This window comes from Tetrao urogallus (assembly GCF_951394365.1).
Source record: "Tetrao urogallus genome assembly, chromosome: 1".
NCBI lineage: Eukaryota > Metazoa > Chordata > Aves > Galliformes > Phasianidae > Tetrao > Tetrao urogallus.
Window position 1 is genome coordinate 193552068 of NC_136813.1, and position 21198 is coordinate 193573265.

The following is a 21198-nucleotide window of genomic DNA, read 5'->3' on the forward strand; positions in this document are numbered from 1 at the left end:
CTACGGCCCCGCGATTCCCCCTCCCTGTGGACGCAGCCCCACATCAGCCCCGCAGCCCCGGGAGCCGCACTGCCAGCGCAGGACCCTCCTGAGGGCAGCCCGCACCTCCTGGTTGCGGAGGCTGTAGATGAGGGGGTTCAGCGCGGGGGTGACGATGCAGAACAACGCCGACACCACGGTGCCGGCCAGTGGCGAGCCGTCGGTGCCGAGCCGGTTGTAGTTGAGGTTGGCCGTCACGAAGTAGAGCGTGACCACCAGCAGGTGGGCAGAGCAGGTGGAGAAAGCCTTGTGTCGGCCAGCGGCTGCGGGCATGGCCAGCACGGCCATCAGGATGCGCAGGTAGGAGCCGAGCACCAGCAAGAAGGGGCTGAAGCCCACGAAGACGCTGGCGGCGTGCAGAGCCGCTTCGCTGGGCCGCATGTTGCCGCAGGCGGCCCTGAGCAGCGGGGGGACGTCGCAGAAGAGGTGCTGCAGGTGAACGGCTCTGCAGAAGGACAGCCGGGAGGCCAGCAGCGTGTGCACCGCCGAGTCCAGCGCTCCCCACAGCCAGCAGCCCGCAGCCATGGCCCAGCACGCAGCCCTCGGCATGGTGTGCGCGTAGTGCAGGGGGTGCACGATGGCTGCGTAGCGGTCGTAAGCCATGACGGCCAGCAGCGCGCACTCGGCACCCGCGCAGCTCATCAGGAAGAAGGTCTGAGCCAGGCAGCCGCGGTAGGAGATGGCGGCCCGCGGGCGAAGGCTGTTGGCCAGGACCTTGGGCACCGTCGCTGTGGAGTAGCAGATGTCCAACCAGGAGAGGTGGCTGAGGAAGAAATACATGGGGTTGTGGAGATGGGGGTCCAGGAGCACGAGGGCGAGTATTGCAGAGTTCCCCAGCAGCGTGACCAGGTATGTGGCCAGGAAAAGGAGAAAGAGGAAGGGCCGGCCATGGGAAAAGCCCAGCAGAAGGATCTCTGTCACCTGAGTCTGGTTCCCCCTGGCCATGGGGCAGCTGCGTTGGTCTGCAGGCAGAAAAGAGCAGCAGGAAGAGGTGGAGAGGGTAAAAAAACGACTACAGAGTATGGGTTTAACTGCTCGGATGGCTGTGGTCCTATCTCTGCAGTGATTGAAGGCTTCCCATGCCGATACTTTGCAGACAGTGGGATTTCACCGTCCAGGAAGATGCTGTTTGGTGCTGGCGATCTGACTGCAGGAGTCACACCAAGAAAACCATGGCCAGTTTGCATCCAGGCTAATTCACACATCCTGGGTCCTCCTGCCCATCAAACCCGCTGTCTCAAACACCCAGCACATCTCTTTTCTTCCCATTTGCACTCCTGCTCCCTTCCCTGCTTCCTGCACAACGCCACATCCTTCTCCAGATGCTATGGCCACAAGGCCTGCTCTCTGCCAGCTGCCAGGGATGTGCCATCACTTTGCACCAGCTAGAAGGGATTATTATTACTCTTTTTTCCATCCTGTCTCTTCCTCTGCATTTTTGGAGTGCTTTGCTTAGCAATAACCAGTACCAGAATACCCCAGGTTCCAGCTGAGGGAGGCTCACCATGCTGTGTTTGTAGAGCCACAACCAAATGGAGCTGTCAGGTTCTCCGCTGGCCTGGGACTTTCTTCCATACATCTGATTTCCGTCACCCTGACCCAAGGGTTTTGCTGACTGCTCTGTGGAGCTGTGCTGACCCTGTCGCGAAAGGCTAAGAGCTCTGGGGCTGTTCAGCCTGAGGAAAAGAAGGCTGAGAGGGGATCTGATCAATGTTCACAAACCTCTAAAGGGAGGTGGGGGCACACGGATAAAGCCAGGCTCCTCTCGGTGCTGTGCAGCCAGAGGACAAGGAGCAACAAACTGGAACATAGGAAGTTCTGTGCTAAGATGCAGAAGAACTGCTTTTCACCGGGGTGACGGAGCAGTGGCACAGGCTGCACAGAGAGCTGGTGGAGTCTCCTGTGAGGACATCCACCTCTGAGACCATTACAGGGAACTGCTTTAGCAGAGGTTGGGCTCAGTGATCTCCTGAGGTCCCTCCCAACCCCTGCAGTTCTGTGATTCCATTTTCCCGTGGTATTTCAGCAGCAGCAGAAGGGAACCATGAGTTCCTCTGCAAGAGGGACTGGGATGGATGGAGAGCTGCCTGTGAGGCTCTCCCTGTACTGACAAACCTGAGCTGCATTGGGTGTGGAGGCACAGGGATGCTGTGCAATCACAGGAAGGCAGACCCTAATTTCTCCACTGCGCTCTGGAGCGATGTAGCAGTCAGTGACATTTAAACCCTTCACCCCCAAACACCTTTTGTACAGGGGAGGGGAAACGTGGTCGGAAAATCCCCCCTTCCCCCACCAAGGAAGGTGCCTCACTTCACCTTGGTCCCCCTCCCATCACCCCAGTGTTTTGGGGTGCATTGTACCACCCTCTGTTCTGCAGGAGGCCAGGCACGCTATGCTCCCACCCCAGACACCAGATGCTCCTGCAGGAAGATGCAGCTCTCCCCTTGAATTTCTGCCAGCCCATTTGCACTCCAGGTGAGCACAGCAGAGCCTGGAACGTGGGAGCGGGATCCTGAGCCCTTGGTGCGCTCTGTCCCTGTTTGATGGTTGGACTGGGGGAAGCTGGCAGCACCACAGGAGGAATTTCTCCCGATGAGGACTGGGTGGTTTTGCTGGAGGCAGCACCAGCCCCCACAGCCTGTCCAAATGCCTCGACCACCCTGAGCCCTGGGTGCCAGCACAGGCACGGTCCCTATGCAGCGTGCTGGAGGGGACCCTGAGAGGGCTCCATCATGCCCTATGAGCCTCCTACTGCAAGCAGGGCTCTGCCTTCCTTACCTCCGTGTCCAGCAACAAACCTGCAGTGCTGGGTGAGAGGAAAAAGCTGCCCCTGCCCCACGTGCTGCCCAGTGTGTCTTACCTGCGCCAGGAGGAGTCACCTGCACCTGTGAGCAGAGGAGCAGCTTTTAACCCTGGGAGGTCCTGAGGGAGAGGCTGGCAGAGGCAGCACTGCTGCACGGCAAAAGCACAGAGCAGAGATGCTTTCCCCCCAGTCAGTCCACACAAGTGGGACTTGAGCCTGCCAAACAGAACCCTCCTGCTGCAGTACCCCCTATGATTCCCTTCTCTGGTCCAGCCCAGTCTGAGCTCTCTAGCCCTGTCCTTCCATCCCAGCCCTCAGCAACTCTTGTGCACCTGGGCTGCAGCTCAGGTCACCACGTACTGAGTACCCCATGCCATGGGGAAGGGCCAGCTGGGAGGGTTGGGAGCTGATTGAGCTCATTAACTGATAAGCACAGGTACTACGCTCAGCCTTCACCAAAAAGTGAAGAACCTGCAGCCCTTTCGTCCTCCTTCACCACACCGTGAAGGGTCACAGCAGATGGTGCAGCAGGGGGGCAGCAATGGGCAGGGCTGGCCCTGCACACACCTGCAGCACAACCCTATGGCACAGGTTGGGCTGGGTTAAAGCACTGGTTGGGCTGGGTTAACGCACTGGTTGGGCTGGGTTAAAGCACTGATTGTGCTGGGTTGAGGCGTGGAACAGAGCTCTGTGGCTCTGAGGACTCAGCACTTCTGGACTCTTTAGTGGATGCAGAGCTCTTAATGTCTCCACTTGCAAGCGCTGTGCTTTCCAAACCCAAAGGTACTGTTGTAAAACCGTGGTCTTCTCCAAATCACGTTTCCCTGTTTGTTTCGACAGGTGGAAATTAGATTGGATCTTGGGAACAATTTCTTCTCCAAAGAGCAGTCAGCACTGGCACAGCCACACATTTCCTGAGCCCTCATCTCGTGATATTCAGAGCGAGTCATAGAATCATTCAGGTTGGAAATACCCACTAAGATCACCATAGGTGACTCTGGTTCTCTTACATCCATTTAGAAGGAAAAATCTTGAACTTGAAGCCTCTTGGCTGCATTTTGCCTGCTGCCTCTCCTACCCCTCTGTGCCCTGTTGTGAAGGGTCCAGCCTTGGTTTTGAGATAGCCTCCCCATGGGTACAGCAGGACTGCTGTGTGGTTCCCCCAGGCCACCACTCCATCAGGCTGAACAAGCCCAGCTCCCTCAACCCCTGCCTATGGGAGCTCACCTCCAGCTTGACAACGTGCTTCGTGTTCTGGGAAGCCCAGCACTGCATCCAGTATCTGGATGTGGTCTCAGGGGTGCAGAACGCTTACCTCCTTCTGCTGCCTTTGATTCACACAACCCCGGGATGCCCAGGGCCACCAGGGCACGCTGCTGCCCCATGCCCAGTTTGCTGTCACTGCTCCCCCCTCCAGACACAGGACCTGGCACTGTTCTCATTGAATTTCACAGGGTTCCCATTGGTCCTCTCCTCCAGCCTGTCCAGGTCCCTCTGGAATAAAAACCCTTGAGTGCATACACTGGTCTTCTTGATTTGATGTCACCTACAAATCTGGCATGGTTACCATCTCCTCTGTCATAGAATCATAGAATCACCAAGGTTGGAAAAGACCTAAGAGATCATCCAGTCCAACCGTTCACCCATTCCCAATAGCTCCCACTAAACCATGTCCCTCAACACAACATCCAGCCTTTCCTTGAACACCCCCAGGCTCGGTGACTCCACCACCTCCCTTGGCAGTCCATTCCAGTGCCTGACCACCCTTTCTGAAAAGTAATACTTCCTAATGTCCAGCCTGAATCTCCCCTGCCGTAGCTTGAAGTGTCTCTGTGTCACTAATGAAGAGGCCAATCAGGGCAGGGCCCTGGACCAGATACCTGCGATGTCTCATCCGTCTCTGATGACTGCTCAAACATTATTCTCTGAAGCTGATGATCCAGACAACGTTACACCATCGCTTTCATGATGCTGCTGTTGCTTTGACATACACGAGCTGAACACACTTTTCTTCCCATGTTTTTGAACACACTTCTACTGGCGAGGAGAGCCCAGCTGCTCAGACCTTTGTGTGGCCACGTCTGAATACAGAGCTCAGCAACGTGTTGAAGGCATCGCTGGCCCCATTGGCTGCAGTGGGCTTTTGTTGGTTTTGCTTTGGTTGGCTTTGGCTGTCCCTCATGCAGTTGTGATGGTGCTAAAGGTGCTCTGCCAGAAGTTAAGGTTAGGGTAGGGTTATGGTTATGGTGATGAGGAGAGGTAACAGACACGAGCCATGAAAAGAGCCATCCCCACTGCATGCCATGGAAAATCCCTCCAGCACTGGCTCCACACCCACAGGCCATGGACAACCTGGTGTAGGGAACCTGCTTTGGCAGGGGGGTTGGACTCCATGATCTCTGGAGGTCCCTTCCAACCCCTACAATTCTGTGATTCTTCCTGCAGCCTCAACTGTGTCCTGGGCAGGGCCTGGACCAGCATCTCCTTTCCACCAGTACGAGTCTGATCTCTACAGTTAAATTCCATTGGGTTTTGTCAGAACAGCATTTCACGTTTTTCTCATTGCTTTCCTCCGAGGAGTTTCCTTCGAGACGTGATTTTGCAGAGGAGTTGCCTGGAGCTCCCTGTTATCTAGGCCAGCCCAGAAGCAAGGATAGGAAAGAGTTGGCATTTCCAGCCTGCACTGCCCAAGGCAGGACAAATACCTCATCCTGTGAAAGCATTAATGGAACAAAGGGAGTCGCTTTTCTCTGAAATGACTGATTTTTGGCTGAAAAGAAAACAGCAGTGCCTCATGCTGCTCTGTAGCAGCGAAGGGACTTCATTTGTTGCACCTTCATTCTGTTGGATTCGCTGCTGGTACTCGTATTGCAGGAAAAAAGGGCAGCAATGGTTGATCCAGCTCTAAAGTGGGCCAAAGCTGACTTGATTTATGCGTGTTATGTTGGGTTAAGAGCAGGCACAATGCATCAGGCCACACAACGTGGCCCCTCAGTGCAGGGTTTGGGGCCCATGTAACACCTGCACAGAACCCCAGCACCAGCCCAGGGGCAGCATTCCTTCCTGGGCAGCTTCTGCTTAGAAAGGCACAAGGGAGGAGGGCTCTCCCACCACCAGTGAGCAGCTCCTGCCCACTGATTATGATGGGCCAGCTGCGACCCAACCACCATCCCCATCCCTCATCCTCACGCTGCACAGACCCTGGGGGGTTTTTGCCCAGGGCACCAAGCCCGACACAGGAGCTCATTATTGCACTTTTAAATGAGATGCTTTAAATAGAAGGTTGAAATTGGAGGGAAAAGTTTTCTTGCCCACTCGGGGCACATCCCCGCTGGGCTCCCTCCACAGGGGTGGCAGCGCCAGGCAGAAAGCCCAGAGCATCCCAATTTTCTGCCCTGTGTGCCTGTGTGACACAGGGTAAATGAGGGTAAACGAGGCCCGGAGGGAGCTGTTAGAAGTTCGGTGCATCGCTCAGAACTTAACTTTGAAACTGTTTGCATTTGCACCAATCCAATGCATCATCACACAGAGCAAGGGGAATGGAAAGGGGAGAACAGCCTTCCTGTCTTCAGGGTGTCCACACTCTGAGCCAAGAAAAGGTGCACACAAAGGTTTTGAGTGTTAGAAGGGGAAAAAGCTGAACAGAACAGTGCATGGTCAGTATGGAACGCCCGAGTGACAGCAAGCTGTGCAAACCAAAATCCAACAGACATCACCAATTCCTTGACCTGCTTTGAAGAACAGCAATGAAACCCCTTCCCAGGCTCAGCCTAATGCTTCATCCCCCTTCCTTAATCCCAGTGCTCCACTGTGCAGCTGTTGCAGCAACAGAATCTGTAACGTTATGCTAAACCAGCATCTGGAAGTTTTGCCTTTGTTTGTTAAGCCACAGCATCTGCAGTTCAAACAAAGCAAGCAAAAATCCTGGAGGAGGGAACGGAATCTGTTCTCCATTTGTTCTGTAAGAACAGATCAGTGAGGGAGGGAATGAGGGAGAGAAAGGTGAGAAATGGAACGAGAAGCTGTTTTGAATTTAAACCATTTGAAGTTACAAAACCAACGGTGACTCATCGTCAGAGGACCAAGCGGCACCAGATGGTGCACAGAACAGATGCTGGATGTCACTGCAGAAGCAGCAAAAAAAGCTTATTCTGCTCTCTTCCAAGCAAGGAGGAAAAAAGACTTTTAGCAGAGTACCCGAAATAGAGAACATCTGCTGTCATCCCAAATGCAAGGGCTTCCTTATGCTAAAAGTCCACGCCTGACATTGCTTCTCGCACCCAACACCAATTATTTCAGGATTAGATCTCCTGATGAATTTTAGAGCATCTTCTGTTTCGCAAAACAAACACCTTGATTGGGGAAATGGGACTGAGGTGGACCAAAGACATACAGTCATAGAATCATCACTGAATGGTTTGGGTTGGAAGGGACCTCAAGGATCACAAAGCTGCAGCCCTGCAGCCACACGCAGGGCCACCAACCTCCACATTTAATGCTAACCCAGGCTGCCCAGGGCCCCATCCAACCTGGCCTCCAACACCTCCAGGGATGGACGGGGCATCACAGCCTCTCTGGGCAGCTGTTCCAGCCCCTCCCCGCTCTCACAGCACACAACTTCCCCCTCACATCCAACCTCCAGCTGCCCTCCCTCAGCTTCCAGCCGTTTCCCCTCGTCCTGCTGCCATCTCCCCTTGCCAGGAGTTGACTCCCCTCCTGTCTGTAGGCTCCCTTCAGCTCCTGCAGCTGCACTCAGCTCACCCCCAGCTTCTCTGCTCCGTACTGAACAGCCCAGCTCCCTCAGCCTGGCTTTGCAGGGAGCTGCTGCAGCCCCCTGCTCATCTTTGTGGCTGCTCTGCACCCTCTCCAACAGCTCCCTGTCTTTCTTGTATTTGGACCCCCAGCCCTGGATGCAGTGCTGCAGATGGGGTCTCACAAGAGCAGAACAGAGGGGGACAATCACCTCCCTGTCCCTGCTGCCACCCCTCTGCTGATGGAGCCCAGGATCCCATTTACTTTCAGAGCTACAAGGTCACACTGCTGGCTTATGTTCAGTTTTTCATCCATCAGGACCCCCAGGTCCTGCTCTGCAGGGCTGCTCTCAAGGTCTGCTCCTTCCAGTCTTTGTGGATGCCTGGGATTCCTCCGGCCCAAATCCCAAACCTCACACATTGCTGTGTTGAGCCCCATTAGGTTCACCCAGGCCCACCTTTCAAGTCTGCTGAGGTCTCTGTGAACGGCAGCCCCTCCATCCATGTGTCTGCTGAGGATGCACTCAATTCCATCGCTGATGTCACTGATGAAGATGTTAAAGATTGCTGGTCCCAAGGCAGACCCCTGGGGGACAGCGCTCCTTACCGGCCTCACCTGGACACAGAACCACTCATCACAGCCTCTGTCTGCAGCCTTTCAAGCAGTTCCTTATCCCTGTCAGCACTAACGTGACAATTACCCAAGCAATGCCAACCAGGATCTGTAACAGTACCTGAAAACCTGACACTGAGATGGAGGATCAGTACTTGAAATTCGAGGTTTTGTTTCAGGGATTGTGCAAAAGAAACATTTCAGATGAACAAAGAGTTACCACGTAATGACATCCCCAATTAACGTCATAAAAGCAAACGATGTAAAGAAGGGAGCTGGAGAGAAATAGTAAAGATCAGTAGTTACCAGAAATAAGCACACAACATCCAGCATCTGGGGAACCAACAACGAATCCATCATCAATGACAGCAAGAATTCAGGTGTGGGTAAATTCATGTCATCAACAGATCCACCTTTGGGAACTGCTGGTGAAAATAAAAGCAGCAAGGCAGAAATGCAGACATATTCAGCAGATTCTTTTGATCTGTGCCCGAAACAAAATGATGGCCGTGTTTAATCTCCTATAACAGCAAGGAAAGAACAACACAAGGGTACTGAATCAAGGAAGCTGGGTGGCAGCACTTTGACAACTTACATTTTCTCAAACACAGCGGTCTTAAACTAATCAAAGAGCAACTTGTTTGGGATCCGTGACAGACCAGAGTGTTAATTAATTTGGGACTCAATCAGCACAGCTTCAGCATCACTGACGCTCATGCTTTACATCAGAATGGGGAGTCAGGCAAACAAACTCACCCTAAGTAGATTCCCAGGGTCCCTTCTCTGATTCAGTGCATTTGGAATTACATGAAAGAAAGTTCACTCAGTACCTTGATTTTCAAAAGTCATCAGCATTGGAATAAACTACGAGGGGACAGTTTAAATGGATTAAGGACTCACGCATGGGCAGATCTCAAAATGCATCAGATGGGAGAACATAAGTGAGCACAGAACTTCCACAGTAACTCAAACCCAAGTCCTCGTGCCCCAGCACACCAACGATCTGATGGTTGAAACACTTGGAACACAACTGTGCAAAGGATGTGGAACTCTGTGCCTCAGCTCACAGCAAACCCAGAAGCAATTTGGTCTCTGAGTCACCACTGGGTGTTCTGTTATGAGGCTGAATGTGAAGAGCTCCAGACAGAACTCCGGTGGTGTCTGCGTACCTGCACTGAATCACAGACTTTTGGCCTTTATTACACACTCCCAATATTCGCAGTCCTAACAGCCACTCTTGGGTTCCATCAGAGCCACCAACCCCGCGTTCCAGAAAAGCTAAAAGCAAACAATTTATGATCCTCCACACTTTCTGCAATCACTGCTAGAAGATCAGCCACAGGGTTGTCAGCCCAGACTAAAAGGAACTGCTTTCCTACTGACAACAACTTCCAACTGTGCCTCCAGCAGGTGCCTACCATAAGAATTTTTATATGAGTTTGAAGGCCACCTTTCCTCCCAGCTTGGATCCAGGAAAGCAATAACAGAAAGGTTACTACTGCTCTGCTCACCACTGCATTTTTTTCCATATTCATCCCTTTAAACCCTTCATAAGGGAAGGAGAGAACAGAGCAAACAATAAGAATACAGGCCTACTATCAGCAACGCTCATCGTCCCCTAGCTGCCAAGTCCTCAGAGGAGTTCACTTGCACTGCTCACACACAGATAAGCACACGAGGGCTGGGGAAGTGCATGGCTTTATCTCTGTGTTGACTTTCAGTACTGCTAGTGGAGAAGTTGTTTCAGGAGTGTCCCAGCACCTGCATGCTGCACAAATCACAGTCCTGAGCAGCACAGCACGATGCTCACCTGCCTTCCCTTTCCCCACAGTCCTTAAGACACGTCATGACTCTGTGTCTTGTTATGGGACTGACCCAAACAGCGTGGCTAGCAGCTAAAGCCAGCTCAGCAGACCGTACTCCCATGTAACTCATGTCATCTCTGTTTCTTCTCCCCTGATCACACAGTGGACACGCTTCTCTGCATTGTAATACATCTGCCCACAGCGCAGACGTGGCTCCTCCTGCTGGTACCACAGCTGTTCATTGAACTCTGGGAAGAAGAAGGCAATTTCCCTGCTGGCTGACGCTGGGGAATCTGTAAGTAGAGAGGGAAGAGGTGAGATGCTAGCCTTGCACCTGAAACATGCACTGTTTTAAGGCAGAAGCTGCGGATGTAAAGCACCAGGCCTGGCTGCATGTGGAGTCTGCAGAAGCGAGCAAATTGTGAGCAGAAAGCAAAGGCAGACAAAAATAGCATTGTTCAGCCCCCACCGAGCTCCAGTCCCTGCCCAGTGCTCCACCAAGAAGTCCTACCTGAACCATGGGTGGTATTCCTGGTGTCAGTGAGGCCATAAGCTCCTCGGATGGAGTCTGGGACACAGTTTCGAGCTCGGAACACTTTGGTGGGTCCCATCAGGGATCTCCAGAGGGAGATGGCATTCTCATGGGCCAAGATATAAGCCCACATGGGGCCACTGAAAAAGGGACCAGGAAAGAGTAAGGTTATAACAGGGTACAGCTTCTTCATTCTTATTCTTGTGACAAGCTCACAGTAGACAGCGATAGCTTGAAAACAAAGCATCTGCATGACCTCCATCTAGGTGATGGCACCCACAATACACTGGGATGCCATCCCACTCAGTCCTCTCTCGTCACACCAAAGCTGTTCCATGACAAATACCCACCCTTCAGCCCAAAGCCTTCACCCTCAGCACATCTCAAGCACAGGCTCCCGACAAGACGCATCCCCTGCTGACGTGGAGCCCCCCAGATGTGGCCGTGCTGCTCAGGGTTCACCCCATCCCCTCCTTGTGCCCTGCACTGCCCGCCACGTGGCACAGCAGGTACCTGGCCATGAACTCCACCAGCCGCTGGTAGAAGAATCGCCCTGTGGGAGAGAAACAACCCTGAGTCACAGCACCCACCCAGTGTGCTCCCTGCCCACCCCCGGGAGAAGCAGCCTTCAGGGAAACAGAGAATGGTGGGAGTCGAAAGAGACTTGCACACAGTCATTCTAACCCAATGGTTTGGGTTAGAAGGGCTCTTCAAGGCCATCTGGTTCCATTCCCTGCAATAAGCAGGGACCCCCACAGCTCCATCAGTGCTCACAGCCCCCTCCCCTGAGCGTGGGTGTCTGCAGGGATGGGCAGCACCACCTCTCTGGGCAACCTGTGCAGTGCCTCACCGCCCTCAGCATGAAGACCTGCTCCTTACATCCAGCCTCAGTCTCCCTCTGTCAGTTAGCAACCACCTCCCCTCGTCCTGTCACACAGACCCCACTAAAGAGTCCATTCCCTCCTTTCCACAGCCCCTTCAGATACAGAAGGCTGCTATCAGCTCTCCCTGCAGCCTTCCCTTCCCCACCTGCACAGCCCCAGCTCTCACCCTTGCAGTAGAGCTGTTCCATCCCTAAGACCCTCTTCGTGGCCCTCCTCTGCACACAGTCCAACAGCTCCATGTCCCTCCTGTGCTGAGCGCTCCCCATCTGGGCGCAGTGCTCCAGGCGAGGTGTCCCAGCACAGAGCAGAGGTGCAGATCCCCTCCTGCTGGCTGCGCTGCTCTGGATGCCCCCAGGGTGCAGTTGTCTCTCTGTGCTTTGAGGGCACAGCGCTGCCTCGTGCTGCTGCTCCCCACCAGCACCCCTAGGGCCTTTTCCTTCCCACCCCGCAGCCCCGCGCCGCTTACCCGCGTGCTCCCGGTAAAAGCGGCGGCTCTGTTCCCGCCCGCAGCGCAGCTCCTTGGCGCGCACGATGAGGAGGCGGTTGCTGAGGATGGTCTCATGCACGGCCTGTGGGCAGAGGTGCAGCGGCTGGGCGGGAGGCGCGCACCGCCAGGGTGTCCCGAGGGGGCCGAGCGGTGCGGGGCGGCCCGATCTGCCCTCACCTCCAGCACCAGCGGGTGGGCGACGGCGTCCGGCTTCAGCAGCGCCAGCGTCAGCTGCAGGGGCCGCTTGGAGCACGCCGCGGCCGCCATGACGCCCTCCTCTCACGTGGCGTCGTGCGGGTGATGACGTCACTCAGCGCGACGGCGCGCGGGTGATGACGTCGTCAGGGCGCGACGGCGCCGTGTGTGTCGCGTAGCAGCGGGGACGCAGCGGCGGAGCGATGGCGGAGGCGGCGGAGCAGCCCCGGGATGAGGCCCCGGTTGAGGCCGGCGCCGAAGAGGCAGTGAAGATCATCTGCCTGGGCGACAGCGCCGTGGGCAAGTCCAAGTGCGTGGCCGCGCGCGTTCCCCGGGCGCCGGGTCGGGCCTGGCGGGGCTTCTGACGGCCGCGCTGTCTCCCCGCAGGCTGCTCGAGAGGTTCCTGCTGGACGGGTTGTATCCGCGGTTCCGGCCGCGCCCCTCAGGTGTCGGTGGGGCGGGCGGGAGGCGGGCGGCGGCGGCGGCGGGGACAGTTCATCCGACGGCTCCTTAACGCGGGCGCAGCCGCCCTCAGCAGCTCTCCACCTTCGCCTTGACGCTGTACCGACACCAAGCGCGAGTGGACGGGAAGGCGGTGCTCGTGGGTAAGTGCGGAGCCCTGTCGGAAGCGCTGTCGGAAGGCAGGACGGCCGCGGTGCTGCCGGGACACAAAGCGCCACGCGGGGCTTCTCGGCGGTGGGCAGGGGGTGCCGCCCGGCGCTGTGTGGGCAGCGAAATGGAGGAATGAAGAGCAGCATCGCAGAGCCGTTTCATAGCCGGGCTGTGGCGTGCCGCTTGTTCTCCGCCCTGAAAAGAACAGGGGGAGAAAACGAGGTGAGAAAAGTCTATGGGTCGAGGTAAGGATGGGCAGATCACTGCTGAGTTTTGTCGTGGGCAAAGCACTACTTCCTGGGAGAAGAAATGAGGAAGAAATGAGGAAGAAATTCTTTACCGTGAGGGCCTTGAGACAAAGGAGCAGGTTGCCCTGTGAGGCTGTGGATGCCCCCTCCATGGAAGCATTGAAGGCCAGGCTGGGTGGGGCTGTGAGCAACCGGGGCTGGTGGGAGGTGTCCCTGCCTACAGCAGGGGGGTGGAATGAGATGGTCTGAAAGGTCCCTTCAAATCCAAACCATTCTATGAAGAGAACCTGAAGTGAACAAACGCCAAATCCCCATCATCTGCTTCTTCCTCCTGTAACCGACAGCGCAGGGTAGTGGGGGTTGTGGACATCCCATGATGATTTGTCTCTGCAGCTCCTTCAGCCTCGCTCTGTTCCCTGCTGCAGTGTGGGGCAGCTCCCATGGGGTGCTGTTCTGCCCAGCCTGGTCCTGGTTTTGTGGTAACTCTTATCCACAGGATGTTTCAGATCAGTGAGATGAAACCTAACTTGTGGCTCTCAGTAGATGAGCTGGGGTTTGCATCCTGGGTTAAAGTTGTGAGGAAAACAGAAGTTGAGATGTTGTGTCATCCTGAATTTGTCAGGGTTTTTTTTTTTGTTTCTTTTTTTTAAATTTATCCTTTTATCTTACAGATTTCTGGGACACAGCTGGACAAGAGAGGTTCCAGAGCATGCATGCCTCCTATTACCACAAAGCTCACGCTTGTATCATGGTAAGGGTGATGTCCCAGGTTGCCCAAGGAGGCTGTGGATGCTCCATCCCTGCAGGCATTGGAGGCCAGGCTGGATGTGGCTCTGGGCAGCCTGGGCTGCTGGTTGGTGACCTGCACACAGCAGGGGCTTGGAACCAGATGAGCACTGTGGGCCTTTGCAACCCAGGCCATTCGAGGATTCTGTGACCTGGTGGGATTTTGGCTGATAAATCCCAGCTGATGTTTGGCCTGGATGTTACTTTTTGCAGTTACACTCTACTATTTTTTTTTTTCCTCTCTTCCAGTTGTTTTACAGAGTTTCCCACATTGTTCCTTCTTTTTTACCTGACAAAGCCAGTGTGATTGGTGTGTTCTGCATAATTCTGCAGTGCTCTGACTGCATTCCCTGAGTTTGCTTCCTTCTCAATTTCCTTTCTTTCATCACTGCCCTTCCAGTAATGAGGTGTTTACGACCAAATGCACCTCCTTGGAAGCGGTGCTGTCAGAAGGAATGTGGGGGAGAGGGCACTCTTTTCTCCTCCTGTGTCTGATGTGTCTGTTGAGTTGTAGAGTACAAAACTGTCTTAAGGTGTTCTGCAAAGTACTGCATTCACAGGATGAATTTGGCTTTGGGCTGGAAGGGACCTCAAGGCTCACAAAGCTCCAACCCCCCACCACACGCAGGGCCACCAACCTTCCTAATTTCACAACAGCCCAGGCTGCCCAGGGCCCCATCCAACCTGGCCTCCAATACCTCCAGGGATGGACGGGGCATCACAGCCTCTCTGGGCAGCTGTTCCAGCCCCTCCCCGCTCTCACAGCACACAACTTCCCCCTGACATCCAACCTCCAGCTGCCCTCCTTATTTCCACGTGCTTTGAGCTTCCCATTTTTGTAACTCAAATGAGTGTTGTTTCCTGACTCCTAATCTGCTTAAGTCTCTTGGTCTGTGTTGTTGCTCTAACTTTTCACTGCATCTTTATTGCTTGTATCTTTATCAGCCAACTCCACTGATGCTTTAATGCAATTGTTACAATGGAGAATCCTCACATCTGACCCCACTGACAGCAGAACAGATCTGTTCCAGTGCTTTGGGTGCTAAGAATGTAAAGGCAGACGAGGGATTGTTGCCTGCATCACGCAAAGAGAAAGCCTGGCTGCATTTTTCAGGGCTTGCTGGATATTCTCCCTTTCCTCTGTCACGCTTTCTAACAAGCAGCAGCTTCCCATGACATCCTCCTGGCAGAATTCTGGGTTCTGCACATGTGTTTGGTGCTGTGGGTTATCAGGAACTGCCCTGTTGCACCTGTTGCTGGTTCTTTTTTGGAAGGTGTTTGATGTGCAGCGGAAAGTCACCTACAGGAACCTGAACAACTGGTACAAGGAGCTGAGAGAGTTTCGCCCGGAGATCCCTTGCATTGTGGTGGCCAATAAAATTGATGGTGAGTGTGTCTTCTTCTTGTAGCTCCTCAGGATTGTGAAGGTATTCTCTTCTTTTCTGGATCGGAAGGAATGTCATGCTTCTCTTGGGTCCAATACATCCTTGAGGATTAGTCCCTCGGGGCTGTATGTTACCAGATAAATAGCCAGGTCTGTGCAGGTTCATTTGGCTCAGTGGTGGAGCTTAGGGCATGATTCATCTCCTTAATGAGAGCCTTTCCTCCAGGCTGCATCAGGCACCACAAATGAAGCAACAAGAGCCCGTTCCTTTCTTTGTCTTCTTGTCAGCTGCCTGCTGATGCTGTCGCTTTTAAAGCCCTCTGGCTTTTGTGGAGGGTCCACATGGCTTTGTACTGCAAAGGGGAGGCCTTGATAGCTGCTTTAGGTTCCAGTCTGCATCTGTTCCACCATCCCTGCATTTGTTGGCATTCTTTCACAGAAAGAATCACAGAATGGTTTGGGTTGGAAGGGATCTCAAGGCTCACAAAGCTCCAAACCCTTCAGCCACATGCAGGGCCACCAACCTCCCCATTGCACAGCAGCCCAGGCTGCCCAGGGCCCCATCCAACCTGGCCTCCAACACCTCCAGGGATGGACGGGGATGGCATCACAGCCTCTCTGGGCAGCTGTTCCAGCCCCTCCCCACTCTCACAGCACACAACTTCCCCCTCACATCCAACCTCCAGCTGCCCTCCCTCAGCTTCAAACCGTTTCCCATTTCCCATTCTTTCTATACCAGTGCCTTACTGACAATTTCTCCATTTCATTTTTTCCCCTCAGCGGATATGAAGATGACCCAGAAAAGCTTCAGCTTTGCCCGGAAGTTCAGTTTGCCCTTTTACTTTGTGTCTGCTGCAGATGGCACCAATGTAGTGAAGGTAAAACACAGCTGTTTGTCTCAGCCCTGTCCGTGGAGGGCTGTGAGCACGGAGTAGGGAATGGGGCAGTCCCTCTGGCTATAAGCAGTTGTAGAGTTGGGTTTTTTTTCCCCCATGGGAGCAGTTTTTGTACATTAAGGAATCCCATCACTCTTTGCTTTGAGTGACAAAGTGTTCTCTTTCTTGTCAGCTCTTCAATGATGCCATCAAGCTGGCGGTTACTTACAAACAGAACTCAGGAGATTTCATGGATGAGGTCATGCAAGAACTGGAGGTAAGAAAGGAGGAGAAGTGCAGGGAGTAGAACGTGAGGTGGTTAGCAGCTCTTCCCCCTGGGGAAAGCAGAGCCTGTACCAAAGGGTGAAAATCTCACAGGAACTGAAAGATTTGCCTTACGCTGACAGCGCTGGGTTTGGGTGCTGCTCGTATCTAGGTGGGAAGGGGTGAGGTGGTGACCCTCTGAAGAACTTATGCTGCTTTAGCCTGGTTTTGAAAGCCGTAGCAGAGTGTAGCTGTCGTGCTCTTCAGCATTTTCTTGTCTCACTTCTTTGCAGAGCTTTGACCTGGAGAAGACGAGTGAGAATGTGTCGGATCAAGAGGAGAGCTGCCCTGAAGAAAAGCCCCCATCCTCCTAAGGACCGCACTTGGAGTCCATCTTTTCTCTCTGCTCCAGTTGTCAGGGGCTACAGGAGTTCACCTCCACAGGGGAAAGCAATTTTTCTCGTGCCCTGAGATCTCTGGTGATGGGGAGACTGGGCACCATCTCCCTTGGCTGGGCCCTGACTCCCTGTGCCTCGCAGTCGAGGCAGCAGTGCGAGTATCCGCGTGCTTCTTTGAGACAAAGCTTGCTGGGAGAGCTGAGCCACTCGTGCACCTGCAGGGAAGGGTCCTGCCCAGAGACTTTAATGGTACCTTCCACAGAAAATAGTTACTAAAGACTTTTTTTTTTTAATTAAAAGAAAAAAGAAAAAGGTTGGGGTCTTCTTGCAGTTTTGTTACGAGGCAGTTGAGTTGCTGCACAACGCGAGTCCAACCACCAGCCCTCCCCTTCCTTTCACAGCCCAGCCTCTGTGCACCCCTGTGAGTTTCTTTGCACCTCCTTGTAGAGTTCCTTTGAGTTTCCCTTCTCCATTCTGCTGTGGGCCAGACAGATCCAGTAGACCTCTAGACATAAGGAACTGGTCCTTGTAGGTCCTCTGGAGCTTCGTGGCGTGGTCTCGTATCCCCAAGGTGTCTCCCAGCCCAGGCTGATGGATGTGGCTGCTGCTGTTCCCATGTGGTGATGTGCTGTGTGTCCCAGGTGCAGACAGACACACACCAGGACTCTGATGTGGATGGCAAAACACATCAACACGGACAGAGTGCTGCCCTTGCATGAACATGTGACCGTGAATCCCTCTCCAGTTACTGGGACTGGTGGTCAGCAGCGACAAAAAGATGCAGCTTTACTCTCTAGATGTGCAGAGCAAGTCTACAGATCCTTCAAATAACAGCGTAGAAATTGCATCCAGCTCATGTCTGGTGGCTGGGTGTCATGAGGTGCCTTGCACACTCACAGGGGCAGCCATTAGCTCTTCCCAGATTGGTTCTCCTGCCATTTGAGCTGGCTTGGCATTGAGCTGCCTGGTGCATTACACCCACCCACACCCACACCTCACCAGTAGCTGGCACTTGAGGGACACTTGATGTTGCAGCTGCTGTCCCTGAGACCTCTGCTCACCTACAACCTGTCCCATTGTGTCCCCTTCCCTGAGCAGGCACCATTTCAGCCCTCGTGGGCCACTCTCTCCTTTTTGTGGCCTGCAGTCTGCACGCAGCTTTGCTTTGCATTGCAGGGTGTGGAAGCCTTTGCCTGGCACAGGAGATTGAACTGAGCAGAGACACGGGTAGCTGTGAAAATAAGCTTTATTTATCCAACCAAGTAAACTTCAGCATTTGTGTGCAGTCAGAGGAGGATGGATGGGACAGAGCAGGGCTTTGGCACTTGGGCTGCCGTTGGGCATTATCCCAAAGAAAAGGGTCGTGGTGCTTTGCAGCCTGCTGTGGGCCATGCAGCCAATTAAGCTTTCTTTCCTCTTAAACCCTGCAGGAGCTCCTGGAGCAGATTAAAGAAATCCAGGACTTTCTGGCGTGGAAACGGGCACGGTCTAAATGGGCTTGAGTACGTTGGTTTGGGCCTCTGGTAGGAGGTTGAGGTATAGACTGGGTATGGTGTTGAAGTAGGCGTTTCTGCTGGAAGCAATCCCATCTGTACCAGGATCCAGTTGCGAAAGTACTGAGTGGAGGCATAGACTCCAGGCTGCTGTATTCTCCCACAGCCTTTCCCCCAGCTGGTCACACCAATGAGCCAGAAGTAGTCAGCAGTTTTATCTTTGCACATGAGAGGACCACCGCTGTCGCCCTGTGGTGGAGGAGAGAAGCCCAAAGTGTGACTGGGTGGCCACATCAGCAGCAGAGCTGGCTCCCCTCTCACAGTGCTCCCTAGAGCTACATTCCCTGCACAGAAAAGCTTTGCTTGGGTTCCAGAGCCTAAAAAGGCTTTTGGAAGGGGACTGTAGGTCTGGAAGTTAGCCCTCCCTCCCTCCCTCATCTCTGTGCAGTGATCCAGGCTGTGGGGGAGAGGGGTTTTCCAGGATTGGGTCCAGACCTACAGGGCACCTGGGGGGCTCTCTGGGCAGAGTCCCAGGTATGTGGGGTATAGGGAGTCTGAGGAGCTGCAGATGGGAAGGGGAGGTGAGCTCTGATGGGTGCCCGGTGCTGGGAGGGTGGCTTGCAAGGAGAGCAGAGCTGTGTGTCGGTGTGCAGCTCCTACCTGGCAGGTGTCGATGCCGCCCTGCGGGTAACCAGCACACACATTGTGGCTATGGATAGCCCCAGCGTACCAGTGGCTGCTGTTGCAGAGGTTGAGGTCAATGAGCTGCACCTTGGCCTCCTGCAGGACACGGTACGGTTCCACGTATTCCTGTAGAGCTGTGAGCACAGAGCAGAATTGGCACCATCAGCTCCTGGCCCGTTATCCCGTTTGTGGGTGAAGCCCTTCCCTACGTCTTGACTTTGTGTCTCGAGATGCACCGACGTTTCCCTGCTTTGGGAAATGGCTCAGACCCACACCTCTCCATGGATACATCCCTATGGTGTCACTGGGTTTCTACCTGCCATCAGGGATGCTGTTTCAGCAGCGTGCCAAGCTTTCACTCGGGACACCCGTGCATTTTGTGTACTCACATCTCAGCCCCATGTGTCCCCAGCCACTGACGTAGCAGTCTGTGAGCTCTGACACTCGCAGCGAGGCGTCGGGCACGCAGGCCAGCTGGATGTAGTAGCTGCAGTGGACGGGTTGGTCCAACTCGAGCAGCGCAATGTCGTTAGCCATGGTGTTCCTGTGATAGTACTCATGTGGGATTACCCGCACCACGTTGCGCACGACCGCTTCGGGGCCGAGGCGTTTCAGATCGTGGCCACCGATCACCACGTGCCACGGTGTGTCAGGGCTGGAAGAAGGGCAGAGGAAAGGTCAGAAGAACTGTGGCAACATCACAATCACAGAATGGTTTGGGTTGGAAGGGACCTCAAGGATCACAAAGCTCCAACCCTGCAGCCACACGCAGGGCCACCAACCTCCCCATTGCACAGCAGCCCAGGCTGCCCAGGGCCCCATCCAACCTGGCCTCCAACACCTCCAGGGATGGACGGGGCATCACAGCCTCTCTGGGCAGCTGTTCCAGCCCCTCCCTGCTCTCACAGCACACAACTTCCCCCTGACATCCAACCTCCAGCTGCCCTCCCTCGACTTCAAACCATTTCTCCAGTTCCCTGCTATCTCTACTATGCAGGAGGGAGGAAAGCTGTCTTACAAGGGCTGTGACATCCCAGGTGTGCCTTGGGCATGAGGCTTACTGAGTTAAGGGCTGCTGGAAGCTGTGGCACGCACCACCAGGAAGGCACCCAGGACTGCCCGCACTGTTAGTAAGGCAGGGAAGGGGACGACCCTTACGTTGCGTGATCGAAGCAGTGCGCCGCTGTGAGGACCCACTGCGGCGTAATCAGGGATCCTCCGCATATGTGTCCGGTGCCGACATACCATGTGCTCTGCAGGCTAACGATCCACGGCCAGGCCCCCTGTGGGGCATCCGTGCCGCCCACGACGCGCGTTCCCCCGTACTGATAAGCCAGGGGCCGGAGCCCGCAGGTGCTGCAAGGAGAAACACGTCAGGTTTTGCATCTGAACCGCCGTCCCTCCCCACGGGGCGCCGCCGGCCACTCACTCGCAGCTGCCGGAGAAGCTGTGCGCCGGCCGGCAGGCGGCCACGAGGAGCAGCAGGAGCAGCAGCATCGCTCCCGACGTCTCACGGCAGCCCATCGCGTCAGGCTTCACCGCCAACGACGCGGCGCTGCCCGTTGTCCGCGGCGCTGATGTCACAGAACCGTCGGTTCCGAGGGCTGTGCCACCGCGTGGGGCTGCGCGGGGGGGTGCGGGCAGCAGCTGGAAGGGACCCCCGGCTGCTCTCCGCCGTAGCAGCGCCCTATGGCTGGTACGGATCGATGCGGAGCCGCACAGCTGAGTGCGCAACCCGGTGTTGTGAATGAGAGCAGCACAAATTTCAGCCTCTGTCCCAAACAGCCTCGAGGCTCCACGCGCACCAGAAGCGGCTCTCAAACAAATCTTGCTGTGGTTTTGTCACCCTGTGTCCCAGATCTGCTTAGGGTGCACAGAATGCCTCGGAGGGCAGTTTGCCTGCTGTGGGTACCCAGCTGTCCCCTTAGCGGTGTTCCCCGGGAGGTAAAGGGGAGTGGTGGGACGGATGAATGGCTCCACGTGTGTCTGATGGAGGGCTGGGTGTCTTTATGGGGACAGGAATGGAGCAGGGCCAGCAGCACTGAGGAAACTCAGTCATGGTCCAGATGCACACGATGCCCTCAGCAAACAGCACCAATCAATGCAGCAAAACCCAGGAGCAAAGGAGAAAAGTTAATTGGGGAAAGGAATTGCTTATCTGGAATGAGCCAAGCAAGATGAGTAAGTATTGAAAACAAAGAAAAGGGGCGACATGGAGGCCAATACAGAAATCACGTATAAGCAAACTGCACGTTGATTTGGTTGTTTTATTGAGCCCTGCATCCAATCACGGTAATCCACCTTCATATTTTGTTAAGAATTATTCTAAACAGAACTCCAGAGCT

At 54.6% G+C, this 21198-nt stretch overlaps 4 protein-coding genes across 4 annotated transcripts; 1 reads left to right on the forward strand and 3 right to left on the reverse strand.

The window, feature by feature from the left end:
• LOC306945368 (olfactory receptor 5V1-like) lies at nt 1–1007 on the reverse strand (the record flags this gene model as incomplete). The annotated part of the gene is made up of 1 exon (XM_079534094.1): nt 1–1007. Exon 1 carries the CDS (start codon nt 982–984, stop codon nt 1–3), a length of 984 nt encoding a protein of 327 aa, XP_079390220.1. The 5' UTR covers nt 985–1007.
• Nucleotides 1008–10137: 9130 nt separating this feature from the next.
• Nucleotides 10138–12181, reverse strand: NME6 (NME/NM23 nucleoside diphosphate kinase 6; the record flags this gene model as incomplete). Its single annotated transcript, XM_079539484.1, has 5 exons — nt 10138–10304; nt 10523–10683; nt 11057–11096; nt 11894–11996; nt 12092–12181. 5 exons carry the CDS (start codon nt 12179–12181, stop codon nt 10138–10140), a joined length of 561 nt encoding a protein of 186 aa, XP_079395610.1.
• Nucleotides 12182–12312: 131 nt separating this feature from the next.
• RABL2B (RAB, member of RAS oncogene family like 2B) lies at nt 12313–16776 on the forward strand (the record flags this gene model as incomplete). Its single annotated transcript, XM_079545719.1, has 8 exons — nt 12313–12419; nt 12497–12526; nt 12635–12714; nt 13641–13720; nt 15030–15141; nt 15920–16017; nt 16208–16291; nt 16572–16776. The coding sequence occupies 8 exons, from the start codon at nt 12313–12315 to the stop codon at nt 16650–16652; spliced, it is 672 nt and encodes a 223-aa protein (XP_079401845.1). The 3' UTR covers nt 16653–16776.
• A 1300-nt stretch (nt 16777–18076) lies between these two features.
• ACR (acrosin) lies at nt 18077–20377 on the reverse strand (the record flags this gene model as incomplete). The annotated part of the gene is made up of 5 exons (XM_079541220.1): nt 18077–18418; nt 18830–18987; nt 19243–19508; nt 20012–20209; nt 20283–20377. The coding sequence occupies 5 exons, from the start codon at nt 20375–20377 to the stop codon at nt 18077–18079; spliced, it is 1059 nt and encodes a 352-aa protein (XP_079397346.1).
• Between the last annotated feature and the right edge of the window lie 821 nt (nt 20378–21198).